Here is a 14,408-nt window from a genome sequence, read left to right on the forward strand (position 1 = left end):
CAGGATGTTAGTTGGTCTGTCTCACTGTGTGTACCAATTAATCTCGCTAACAACTGGTCCGACCTTTACAGAGAAGCTTCTGATATGTCCAGAAAAAAAATATAACTAATTTAAGGAGGGTAACTCCACACTCTCAAGGAAAATCACCCCTGAAATAAAATATTACTTGTCTTTCACTATTATTCTTATAAATAAAAAATAATAAAATACGTAAATAAGACACTTTATAAATAAAAGGGTTTTATTATTCCATATAAAACAAGAAAGTCTAAACCCAAACAAAACCTCACTAAATTTTTTTTATATCCTTATACTAAAGTAACAGGATGTTTGTGTGTCTGTGTGTCTGTGTGTTTGTGTGTTTGTATGTTTGTACCGAAGGATCTCGGTAACCGCTGAATCGATCGGGTTCTCCTTAACAGGGTAACTTCTCATAGTTCCCGGGAAGGTTTATAACTATGTTCTTGGGGGGTGGGACACCCCCAACCCCCCAAAAAATGAAAAATCCCCCCCCCCTAAAATTTTTTTTTTTTTGAATTTTTTAACTAAAATTAAAAATGTAGGGGGGGGGGCACCCGGCACCCCCCCTCAAAAAAAATTTTTTTTCGCCCCCCCCAAAATTTTTTTTTTACTTTTTCTTTTAAAATCTAAAATAAGAAATTGAATTATTAAATTCGACTCTCTCCTCCTCAAGTGCCCCTAGAGGCCTCTAGGGGCGTAGCCGCTAGTTTTTAGATATAATATCACTGTTACTTTTTTGTACCACATTGAATTGAAATTAACAACATTAAATAACATTATTACAAAAGAATTAGTTGGATAACGTTAAAAATATAGTTAGTGGGGACTGGTTATCAGTTGAAATGATTGAAAGGAAACCCCCTAGCACTAGAGAGAGGGGGCATTTAGGGCCTATAAACATTATATAGGCCGTCTTATGACACCTAAAACGGTGTACGGGCATCACAGATACGTTTAACCGTATGACAGCTAACAGCCTTAAAAGTTCATCAATTTTGAAGATAATCGTTACCTGGAACATTTTACCGTAAACTGCACTAGACGCATTTTAACATTAGTGTGACAAAATCTAGACAACCAAGGCACAAAAATGTATTTATTAGGAGGCTTCACTTGAAATAGTTGTTTTCACATAATAGAAAAGAATAATATTGATGTTCTATCATAATGTCAACTTAATGATTATAAAGCTTGAAAACTAAAGAAGAGTTAAGACAATTATTCATGATTTATTATCACAGGGTCTGCAAAAAAATTGTAACACAAGAATAACCATTTTATTCAGCTAAAAATGCTTATTCTATGTAAAAATCTATTTTTAGTAGTTTAAGCCAGCTTATACCAATAACGAAATTAATTCGGAAAAAATCACGAAACCTATACGTTTTTTGCTTGTAGGTTATACCTTATTCCTGAGTTTAAGCTAGGTATCCTTTTATATGAAGCAGAACTTTTTTTTGTAACTTTTCCTTTTAAGGAAATATTCATTATTCACATAGGTTTAAACATGCTTTTAGGCTATTTTTATTTTAGATTTAAGCGTTAGAATATTAAAAACTCAAATTGAAAGGAGGGGGGGTGGGGGGGCGAGTAGAATCCCTCCCACCTCAACTTAAGTGCACCTAGAGGCTTTTAGGGGGCGTAGCTACTAGTAATAAAAAAAATCTGTTTACAAAAGCGAACACAGTAATAGTGTCTGACTGATTATGACATAACAAAAAAAATTAGCCAATGAGAGGCCGTTATTGACCAATGGAAAATTTATTGTGGCCTCTCATTGGCCAATTTTTTTTTGTTACGTCATAATCAGTCAGACACTATTACTGTGTTCTACAAAAGCGCATAATCTTTTTAGGCCTAATAGCTGAACCTTCATCTTTCTGTTCAACATAAAGAACCCTTTAATATGCATTGGACTTACTTAGATATTATCGAGTAAAAATTATGATAATTATTAAACCCGGCCTATTTTGACGTATATAAATGTGTAAGAATGTACAAAATTCAGTCTTCAGTTACATATTTGCTTTCCTTACACCAATACATTATTATTATTATCTATAATACAAAGTAGAACGATGTCTGTCCGTCTGACCGTCTGACCGTCTGTCTGTCTGTCTGTCCGTCCGTCCCTTAAGATCTCGGTAACCACTGAACCGATCGGATTCTACTCTTCAGGGTATCTACCTATTGGTCCTGTGGTGGGTTTAAGCTATTTTCTTGGGGGGTGGGACACCCCCAACCCCCCCAAAAACAAAAAAATCCCCCCCATTTTTTTTTTTTTTTTTTTTTTGTAAGAAATATCCTTGGTCCTTTGTAGATTTCCTTTGTAGAAGATTTCCTTTGTGGAATATTTCCTTTGTAGAAGATTTCCTTGGTCCTTCTTATTATTTTTTTTTACAAATTTCACCTTACACTTTTTTTACCATCTCTTGGGGCAAAGCCCCTAGGGGCTAGGGGCGAAGCTGCTAGTTATTAAATAAAGTACTAAAGTAGTAAAGTAGTAAGGTATTTTTGTCTGTAGCGAAGGATCTCGCTATCATCTGAACCGATATGGTTCTCCTTTACAGTGAAGCTTTTTACAAGTCCAGGGAATGTTTATAACTATTTTGGGAGAGGGTATTATTATTAACTACTATTAATCTACAAGCGAAAGGTCAATTTATCTGGGGGCAATATATATTTAGAGGGTGGTGGTATCATCCCCCTAAAATAATGATTAATCTTCCCAGAACCTATGAAAGCCACTATGTAAAGGAGAACCATATTGGTTTTGATTCACACAGACAGACATACATCCTGTTACTTTAATAGAAGAATTTTGAACAAACCTACCTAATCTAAATTAATTTATAGAACTTGCAGATGAATAAAAATGAAATATAAAGCTTTTGAGACGTCGTTTAGAGTTATCCTTATTTTGATACTTACATCTCTGTCTGCATTTTTTGTATGGTAATAGTTTACACTTTTCTATATGATATTGATCAACCAGTGGATACGCCCCCTAGATGCCCATAGGAGCACTTAGGTGTGGGGGAAAGTCGACCTTCCCCTCCTTTAATTTTCCTTGGTGGGGGGGGGGGAGGGTGGACATACTACCCTAAAAATAGTTATAAACTTTCCCTAGACCTACAAGAAGCTTCACTGTCGAGGAAAACCTTATCGGTTCAGCGGTTAGTGAAATCCTTCACTACAGACAAAAAAAAGCTCACTATTTATATGATAGGGGTGACATGTCTATAAGCAGCGAAGCATATACCCATAAAAGTTTATGAAAATATATAGAAAAGCCAAGTGCATGATAGCAGTACTGAAAATCACAATTTCTTTAAAGAAATATTTAGAATGTCTTTGATTTACCACAGTCTCACACAAATAGACAGACAGAAATCCTGTTACTTTTATATTAAAATTATAAATATTTGTAGGCAGAATACAGTGTCATATCTTGAATATAATACAGTAATAACATCATACAAATATTTGTAGGCAGAATACAGTGTTATATCTTGAATATAATACAGTAATAACATCATACAAATATTTGTAGGCAGAATACAGTGTTATATCTTGAATATAATACAGTAATAACATCATACAAATATTTGTAGGCAGAATACAGTGTTATATCTTGAATATAATACAGTAATAACATCATACAAATATTTGTAGGCAGAATACAGTGTTATATCTTGAATATAATACAGTAATAACATTATAACATCATACAAATATTTGTAGGCAGAATACAGTGTTATATCTTGAATATAATACAGTAATAACATTATAACATCATACAAATATTTGTAGGCAGAATACAGTGTCATATCTTGAATATAATACAGTAATAACATCATACAAATATTTGTAGGCAGAATACAGTGTTATATCTTGAATATAATACAGTAATAACATCATACAAATATTTGTAGGCAGAATACAGTACTATATCTTGAATATAATACAGTAATAACATCATACAAATATTTGTAGGCAGAATACAGTGCTACATCTTGAATATAATACAGTAATAACATCATACAAATATTTGCAGGCAGAATACAGTGTTATATCTTGAATTTAATACAGTAATAACATCATACAAATATTTGCAGGCAGAATACAGTGTTATATCTTGAATATAATACAGTAATAACACCATACAAATATTTGTAGGCAGAATACAGTGCTATATCTTGAATATAATACAGTAATAACATCATACAAATATTTGTAGGCAGAATACAGTACTATATCTTGAATATAATACAGTAATAACATCATACAAATATTTGTAGGCAGAATACAGTGTTATAGCTTGAATATAATACAGTAATAACATCATACAAATATTTGCAGGCAGAATACAGTGTTATATCTTGAATTTAATACAGTAATAACATCATACAAATATTTGCAGGCAGAATACAGTGTTATATCTTGAATATAATACAGTAATAACACCATACAAATATTTGTAGGCAGAATACAGTGCTATATCTTGAATATAATACAGTAATAACATCATACAAATATTTGCAGGCAGAATACAGTGTTATATCTTGAATATAATACAGTAATAACACCATACAAATATTTGTAGGCAGAATACAGTGCTATATCTTGAATATAATACAGTAATAACATCATACAAATATTTGTAGGCAGAATACAGTACTATATCTTGAATATAATACAGTAATAACATCATACAAATATTTGTAGGCAGAATACAGTGCTATATCTTGAATATAATACAGTAATAACATCATACAAATATTTGTAGGCAGAATACAGTGTTATAGCTTGAATATAATACAGTAATAACACCATACAAATATTTGTAGGCAGAATACAGTGTTATATCTTGAATATAATACAGTTATAACATCACACAAATTAGAACCAGATCTACTCAGGTATACATCTTTATAGTAACTATAAAAAATGACGTCATATTAGAACAGTTCGTTATTCTAATATGAAGTGTTTAGGGATTTTTCGGCCAAAAGTTTTTAGATTTAGTGCCTAAAAGAATACAAACCTTTACTATTACAATTTAGTAAATTAGTTCTAGGTCTTTTTAATAGGCTAAGAAATTTATTTGATTAAATTTAAAAAGAATAAACTTATTTATTCTTGCTATATTATTGTAAGCTTTGTTTTGGATCATGGAAAGAAAATGAAGTAGGGGGTTTCGACGTATTTTCGCAGTAGATTTTGATAGGTTATTTTAAGTTAGGTTAGGTAAATGTTAATGATTGCCCCGCAGGGTTAGAGCCTTCCACAAGGGCTAGAATTAGAAGATGCTACCCTGAAAATACGACAAAACCCGCAACTTCGTTCTCTTTCCATGATCCACTGTTTTAGATATCCAGATTTAACTATATGCACAAAATTTCGCGAGGAATGTGAAAAAATTGTATCATTATTAATATAAACTTTCAATTTTTTCATCCATTTTTCAAAACTGCTTTACAACTATGTTATGTTAGTATGTACATAACGATAAATTGATATACATCCTAAATGATGATAAAGAAAATTATCCATAAGGGATTTCAAACTTTATATGATGATTCTTATAACAATTAGGTTAGATTAAGGACTTGTCCATACGTCCATTTAAAATATGCTGATTTCTGTATGTTATAATTATCCTACTCATCTGATTTTTGGAATACTGATTCCTATTACAACAAGGTACAATGTTATAAGCGAAGCATCTCTATAAGTCTTAAAAATGTAAGTATGTCCTTAAACTGTATCCTGTATTTAAGCAGTTTTGTAACATATTAACTTACAATTTTGTTTAGACTGTAAAGATTGTTCAAATATTATGCTTATTCAGTTCTGACACTCTACAAGCGTTAATGTTAATTTGATCTGCCACTTCAGAGCTTCGCTTTTATGGATGTTATCATCCTTGTTTTTTAAAGATACCGCCTTTTATCAAAGCTAAATAAAAAACAATTTTTAACAATACAGACTGGAAGTATAATAGAAGCATTAGAGGTAAAGATATTCAAATTCATTTTTAACCTATAACATATGAAAGCTGGAAAGTGTCATGTGTGACGTCATAAAAATACCTATAAAAGGATGGATGAGAGGATAAGTGGAAAAGGAAACCAATAAGAAAGGAATGGATTTTGATCGTATTTTTATGACGTCACACATAACACTTTCTAGCGCTTCATGAAATGTCTGGAGAGGGTCAGCTGCAATTAATTACAAACTTTGGGCTGCGGCTGAGGCTGGCATAAACAGGCAGCTGCTTAGTGTGGCTGCGGCTGCATTATTGAGTGCGGTTGGAGCTCCAGCTTCTAATTACGCATTGTAGTTAAGGGTTGCTTTGACTGAGGTTGGATGTAGGTCTGTTTCTTTAAACCAGATTAGAAAGCGATAGGTTGCTTTTTACTAGCACCCATTCATTCATATGCTATTTTCATGGGCTATAGGAAGAGTAATATAAGACAAATCTTAAACAAATCCGTAGATTCGAATATTTAGAAATTTTACCCTAAAGCCTTTTGTATAGGCACGAAGCTGCAAGTTTAAATTTTGTTTTAGAAATATAGCTCGGAAAATGTGACAAAAGCAGAAGTTAATAAGGTAAAGTAATAAACCAAAATTTAATATTTTCCAGTATTGCTTTGAAGCTGATCAATATCCGCTGGATCAGAACCGGTTCTCAGTGATACTGAAAATATTATGTATAGCATTGTTGTTCAAAAATTTTACACGAATATTAAAATAAAAATCATAAAATCAATACCTTGTTGTTAGCCAGGCGTTTGGCCAAAACTGATTTTAATCTTAGAATTTTTCATTTTAGCATCTGCGAAAAGCTGTCTATAATACGATGCGATAAATAACTATTCTTTACATATGTAAATGGCTCTAAAGGAAAAAAAGGGAACTATCCTGGCTCAGCAACAGGGGATTAGTGCATGGTTCTATAAACTAAGTTTGAGCGATTACATTATCAGGTTTTAGAAAACATGCAAGTTTACGCAAAAACACGTTCAAAGGCATTGTAAATTTATTTTAAAAATACTTATATAAAAGTAACATGATCTTTGTCTCTCTGTTTGTACCAAAGGATATCACTAACCGATGAACCGACATGGTTCTCCTTTACATGGTAGCTTCTCATAGGTCCTTGAAAAGTTTATAGCTATTTTAGGGGAGGGTACCTCCCAAGTAAAAACTGGTCTCATTATCGACGAAAAGATATTTTTTGGTAAGTAGCTTATCATAGCATAAATTTAAAGAAATCATTTAGGTGCCTTTATAGGGACGTAGCCGCTAGTTTGAAATAACACATAATCTTCAATTTAGATTGTTCTCTCATATGTTTAGACATTGAAAGAGATAGCGTATAGTAAAGATGAGCTACTGATGCACTTCTCTCATATGTTTAGATATTGAATGAGATAGCGTATAGTAAAGATGAGCTACTGATGCACTTCTCTCATATGTTTAGATATTGGATGAGATAGCGTATAGTAAAGATGAGCTACTGATGCACTTCTCTCATATGTTTAGATATTGAATGAAATAGCGTATAGTAAAGATGAGCTACTGATGCACTTCTCTCATATGTTTAGATATTGAATGAGATAGCGTATAGTAAAGATGAGCTACTGATGCACTTCTCTCATATGTTTAGATATTGAATGAGATAGCGTATAGTAAAGATGAGCTACTGATGCACTTCTCTCATACATTTGTTTAGATATTGGATGAAATAGTGTATAGTAAAGATGAGCTACTGATGCACTTCTCTAATATGTTTAGATATTGGATGAGATAGCGTATAGTAAAGATGAGCTACTAATGCACTTCTTTCATATGTTTAGATATTGGATGAAATAGCGTATAGTAAACTGTAAAGATGAGCTACTGATGCACTTCTCTCATATGTTTAGATATTGAAAGAAATAGCGTATAGTAAAGATGAGCTACTGATGCACTTCTCTCATATGTTTAGATATTGGATGAGATAGCGTATAGTAAAGATGAGCTACTGATGCACTTCTCTCATATGTTTAGATATTAAAAGAAATAGTGTATAGTAAAGATGAGCTACTGATGCACTTCTCTCATATGTTTAGATATTGGATGAGATAGCGTATAGTAAAGATGAGCTACTGATGCACTTCTCTCATACATTTGTTTAGATATTGGATGAAATAGCGTATAGTAAAGATGAGCTACTGATGCACTTCTCTCATATGTTTAGATATTGGATGAAATAGCGTATAGTAAAGATGAGCTACTGATGCACTTCTCTCATATGTTTAGATATTGGATGAGATAGTGTATAGTAAAGATGAGCTACTGATGCACTTCTCTCATATGTTTAGATATTGGATGAAATAGCGTATAGTAAAGATAAGCTACTAATGCACTTCTCTCATATGTTTAGATATTGAATGAAATAGCGTATAGTAAAGATGAGCTACTGATGCACTTCTCTCATATGTTTAGATATTGGATGAGATAGCATATAGTAAAGATGAGCTACTGATGCACTTCTCTCATATGTTTAGATATTGAATGAGATAGTGTATAGTAAAGATGTGCTACTGATGCACTTCTCTCATACATTTGTTTAGATATTGGATGAGATAGCGTATAGTAAAGATGAGCTACTGATGCACTTCTCTCGTATGTTTAGATATTGAATGAGATAGCGTATAGTAAAGATGAGCTACTGATGCACTTCTCTCATACATTTGATACTGGAGGATATAATGATATTGCCAGGTACTAGTATCTTACTATTCTAGTTTTAAAAAGGAAAAAGAAAGATTTTTTTAAAAATTTCTCCTATGGGTTATTTCTCTTTTGGGGTGGAGATATCCTCCCCAAAAATAGTTATATATCTTCCCTAGACCTTTATGAAGCTTAGCTGTTAAGGAGAACTATATCAGTTCAGAAGTATGTCTGTACTAAAGGATCTTTATAATTAATCACTGAACAGATATGGTTCTCCTTAACAGTGAAGCCTGTTATAGGGCCTTGGAATGTTTACATCTATTTTCGTGGAGGGTACCAACACCATCCCTAAAAAATGCCTCTTCGTCCCCTCCAACCAGCTTATTAAGTTCAGACACTCTAAAAGAGTTATTATTCGTGTGTACTACCTTCGCTTTTATGGATGTTGTACTCCTTGGTTTTTTTTACATGGACGCGTTTATTAAAAGAAAATTATCAAAATTAAATAATAATTACAATTATCGGGAAAATTACATAAATGTTTATATTAATTTCTAATAATTGAAGGGAAAGCTTAATCATTTAATCAAAATATTAAATATAAATATACATAAAAACTGTAAATTGTCGAAAAATCTAAATAAAAGTTAGACCTACCTAGCCCCTATTTTGTGGATGCGACTGCTGAGGCTTATTGGTGGGTTCGGTTTAGTCAGCCGGCTTTTCTTAGATGTACTGCTTTTCTAATGACAAAAAGGACCTTTATCTTTTAGTTTGTATCAGGCAGAGACGAGACAAAAATAAAATAACAATGGTATCCAAACTTTTACAGCCTGGTTACCTTTTCAATCAGCTTAAAAACTTTGGGTACTTCTATTGAATTCTTTTTTGGCTGCTTTTCAAAACTAATAGGATACATATTTCAACCAATGTATTCAATCTACAGAATTGTTGGAGATAGATATCAATTTAGAGGCCTCTAGTGGCAACTTAAATGTTTGTTTCTTTTATTTCAAATGTGTTCAATTCTCTACGTAAAATCGAGAGTAGTAATTTTTTTTCTTCGAATTTTGTGATTTCTCTTAGGAGGGTGGTGGTAGCCTCCCTTAAAATAGTTATACACCTTCCTGTGACCTATGAGAAGCTACCCTGTCAAGGAGAACCCGTTCGGTTCAGCGGTTAGCGAGATCCTTCGGTACAGACAAAAAAAAGATAAACAAACAGACATCCTGTTACTTTATTATGCGGATTGTCTTATATATCCTTGTGAATATTCTTAAAACTAAATTTTCTCTTAACAGGAACAACTTATCCTTGTGGAGTAGTTCAGTACCCCATCCTGAACAATCTGGACTCTGCCATACCTATCAACCTTATGGTGAGAATAAACCAGGTAAACATCTCCAATGATGATACACAAATTACCCCTTCTGTAGAATAAAATTAGACGTTAAAACCCTTGGACAATCAATTAAATGGAATTAACAAATTTAAATTTAACAAAATTCCCCAAAGATTGTTAGGCCAACAAATAAGAAAACGTTATTATAAGACTTAGTGGACTGCTGTAATAACAGCCTAATGCCTTTTCCTTTCCCTGATACAATCATATATGTGATTAACTTTTATATTTTTATTTGCCTCTACAAAAAGAGGGTCATTTTTTCCCGTAAAGTTGGGTGTTGGGTTGTAGTCAAATGCTCTTATTATGTCAAAGTGTTCCTAATTATAACCAAATGTATATACATGAAATGGTCCATAATTAATAACAGTTTGACTTAATTATACGGAATTACGGAAGATGATTAAAGTCCCTCCACGAATTATCTCGTCATACGATAAAATAACCAATGAGAGGCCAGCATAAATTTTACCATTTGTCAATTACAGTGTATACTGGCCTCTCATTGGCTATTCTATCGTATGATGTCATAATCTGTATAGGGACTTCTTCGGAATTACGTGAAAAAAATAACCCTTTTTGTTTGACTTAGGTAAATGGTTTGGATACAAGATATGGATTAAGGTAATATTTCAAATCAAATGTTTTTGCCATTTTTATGGCCCTTGGGATCTACATAGCAGTTATTTCCGAAAAGTGTCTGTTCATTTGTAACCACGTTTTATTTAAGTTCGCCATTTCTTGGCCATTTTTCTCTGAAATAAAATTTTTTCGGCTATAAGCTTAAGAAAATATCTTTTTTTATCTTTTAAACGTTGTAGGTTGAATGTCTAGTATAAATTTTATGTATTATACCTATTTCCTTTGGATTTTCAATTTTTAGATTGTAATCTCTTTTTTTAAAGGAATCAGTTTTTTTGTTATAATTGAAAGTTTTAGATACCAGAAGATGCCTTTGATGCAACTAACCTTACTGAAAGAGAGGTAGAATTATAACAAATGTTTTTAAAAGCACGTTTTTTTCTCTCTAAAATTAGGGTCTTTATCGTTAATTTAAATATAATAGAATTGTCCTATTGATTTTAAACTTGGCATTTGATTACTGTCGTAGTTAGGTACGCTTTAGAAAGCTAACAAAATTAATATTAATTTTACGATTCTAATCCAGCGTAAATTAACGGTTTCAATGCCATAATGGAAATATATTTTTAATTTTAGATAGACAATAAGAAGTCAGTTTTTATGTTTAACATAGAAATGTTTTTACATAAAAGAGATAGCTTTGTTTATTATAAGGTAATTACAGTAAAACAATAGAGGGGGAAGGGGTTAAATAACTGTATGTTCTCACACCCCGTGGACCCTGTACCGACTTTGGGTCTTTGAACATCAGCCAATAAAGTCGTAAATATTAACTCAGCCAAGTCACTACAACGGGAAAGGGGATTTAGAGGGGGTAATAACCCCACCCCCTAAAAAATATTCCCCCAACTAATTTACCTTTTGGTTTGACTTTTATTCTTTATTTTGGAGGATGGATATCAAATATTTATTAAAATTGTTATTACAGGAAGACGACCTACCAAACATTGTCAAAATTGATACTTCTATTCTTAGATATCAGGTATTTAAAAAATATATAAGCATGCGTTGAACATGGCATTAAAAGTTCTTCAAAATGGATTAACCTGTATTTGTTATTTTCGCACTATATAAAGGCTGTGACTCGAGGATATTAAGAATTGAAAATACAGAATTAATTACAGTTTTCTTGGCTCCGAGCGGTCACAGGCTTGGGCCAATTGTACTTTGTCTTTTTAATTCCACATAATACGAAAGGATTTATAATTTTACGGATTCAGATTCATACTGGAAATATTAGTCTACAGATTGTTAAAATTATTTCAATTAAAATGTTCACATAATTTTTAAAGATAGATAAAGTTAAAAATATGAAATTTACATATGACATTTATACTAATATGACTTACAGTCATTCAAAGTCTTGAAGGGAGTAGCTAATAATAAAGTAAAAGAACCTCTGTCTGTGTGTACTTAAGTATCTAGCTACCCACTGAACCGATATGGTTCACCTTTTCAGAATAGCTTCTCATAGGTCCTGGAAAGATTTATAATTATTTGGGAGAGGGTACAAGGCACCCTCAGAAAAGAAATCATTACTAGAAAAAAATGCATTTTTTTAATTTTTCGTTTTAAAACTACAATTGAAAATTGGAAGGGCCCACTTCCCCTCCCAGCCCTTAAAGGCCATCTAAAGTCTTTTAATGGCTTGCCGCAAGTTAATAATAAAATAATAATATATCTTTTTTTCCTAGGCAGAGACATCAATAGTATTTTCCACAGGCCTGCATGAATTTATGAATCAAGCTGATAACCCATGTGAAAGCTCCGACCAATACAGCTTCAAAACTTGTATTGATAAAAAATTAAGTAGTTTTAGCAGCGCGAATATTAATAGAATGTCCGTACGTCTGGCCTTCCTTTTTTAATTTATCTATTGAGTTAGGTAAAGATTTAAAGATTTATTAAAAGAAAGCTGCTGAATATTTAAATGAGGGAGAAGACAATGGATGTTTAATAAATATACATCCCCAATGATGATAAACAAAATTACTCCTTTTGGAGATTAATATGATTGATGGAAAACTTTTGGGCACTTCCAACTAATCAAATTTCAATAATAGTACCCAAAGATTTTGATCAATTGGTTATTAGAGAAATTAGGGTAATTTACAATTCAATGTCTCCTCCCTCCCACTTAATAACCCTTTTTAGATTTTACATTCTGTTCTGGAATTTATTTTGCTGATGCTTGTTCTTGTTTATAGTTTCTAGGTCCACGAGACTGGCAGGATCCATGGTATTCAAATCCTAATATTGACCTACCTGAATCTGATAATAAAACTCAAATATCTGAATTCTATGAAAAGGTGAAAAAATGTTTTTGTAAAGGAAAAAAATTAATGACAAAAAATAGAAGCAGCTTTTAGTGCATAATAATATATGACGTCATACAATACAAATGCTCAATGATAAGCCAGTATATACTATAATTGACAAAAGGTGAAATGTATACTGGTCTATCATTGGTCATTTGTATTGTATGACGTCATTTTCTTTAGGCACTATAAGTTGCTTCTAAAAAATAAATATGTATGTATATAGTCGTCGTAAGGGAACATTTACAAAAAATTAAGAAGTTTCTCAGATTGTAACTAGTAAAATATTGAGAATGCGAAATATAAACAAAAAGTTGTCAAGAACTTTAAAGGCTGATAACGGCCAAACGGTGGAACGTATAGATTATGCTCTCACAAAATTTTAAGCCACAAAATAAGGCCAACAAATTTTCTGGAATAGTCATTACTCAATAATGCACAGTTATCTCTCAGTACATATAAATGTGCGAAATTAACTTAATTCACCCGTTTTTTCTTCAGTCAAGCTTTCCCTGTGTATCTTTGGATCTTAGTTATTGTAGTTTATTTGTAGGTCTTCTTATGCCGCTAAGCATGTACATTAAGCCGTTTGACAGCTAGCAGCCTTTCAAGTTCATAGATTTTTGGAGATAGTCGTTACCAGGAACATTTTACCGTGAACTGCACTAGATACGGTTTTTATTTTAGGTATTCCCGAAACCAGAACTAAAATTGAAGGATCGAATTTACATGGGCAAAGTTAGTACTTGTACAATTTTTATATTTACTATTTTTATAATTACTTAAAAATTGTATACAAGACATAAAAAGTATTTTCAGTTGCCTGTCTTAAAAAAAACATCCATTTTTAATTTCATGATTATTTACTCCGATTAGGTAACAATAAACCCTTAAAAGTTTTATCATTAGTTTTTATGATTCACATTTGTTCAGTTTTTAAAATAAATTGAAACAAGGGGGGTCCCTGGGATGGTCCCCTCGCCTAAGCCCTCCCAGGGGCCTAATCCTTTTTTGCCCTAAACCTGCAGGGATAAACATTACCCAAAATAACCTAACCTTATCTGCATTACCCCCAACCCCCCAAAAAATTGGAAAATAGGTAGGGGGGTTACAGTCAAGGTCAAAGTAAATTTATGGAGGGGGGGGGGGGGGATTATTCAATAATGTAAAAAAGTACCAACATAATAATGAAGCACTATCTCCTTTAAAGTGTAGCTTCAAATTGGTCCTGGAAAGTTTTTTTTTACTAACTTTAGGAAGAGTACCACCACCCTGGCGGCCTGCCAAATAGATTG

At 32.4% G+C, this 14,408-nt stretch overlaps 1 protein-coding gene across 1 annotated transcript; it reads left to right on the plus strand.

Annotated features, from left to right (window-relative positions):
• Positions 1-2,325: 2,325 nt before the first annotated feature.
• On the plus strand, positions 2,326-13,852 carry LOC145306731 (uncharacterized). Its single transcript, XM_080149013.1, has 13 exons — positions 2,326-2,976; positions 4,872-4,943; positions 5,395-5,429; positions 6,011-6,039; positions 6,598-6,639; positions 8,711-8,799; positions 10,053-10,144; positions 10,746-10,777; positions 11,093-11,137; positions 11,372-11,449; positions 11,724-11,777; positions 12,490-13,104; positions 13,801-13,852. Exons 1-12 carry the CDS (start codon positions 2,897-2,899, stop codon positions 12,661-12,663), a joined length of 822 nt encoding a protein of 273 aa, XP_080005139.1. The 5' UTR covers positions 2,326-2,896; the 3' UTR covers positions 12,664-13,104; positions 13,801-13,852.
• The last annotated feature ends 556 nt before the right edge of the window (positions 13,853-14,408 follow it).

The sequence above is a fragment of the Acartia tonsa genome, chromosome 2, assembly GCF_053477335.1.
Source record: "Acartia tonsa isolate MP-2025a chromosome 2, ASM5347733v1, whole genome shotgun sequence".
Lineage (NCBI taxonomy): Eukaryota > Metazoa > Arthropoda > Copepoda > Calanoida > Acartiidae > Acartia > Acartia tonsa.

Coding starts and splice junctions, on each gene's coding strand:
- LOC145306731 (XM_080149013.1), top strand. CDS start 2,897: ATGAAATATAAAGCTTTTGAGACGTCGTTTAGAGTTATCCTTATTTTG. Junction 8,800..10,052: donor GGATATAATGATATTGCCAG/GTACTAGTATCT, acceptor TTCTCTTAACAG/GAACAACTTATCCTTGTGGA. Junction 10,145..10,745: donor TTATGGTGAGAATAAACCAG/GTAAACATCTCC, acceptor TGTTTGACTTAG/GTAAATGGTTTGGATACAAG.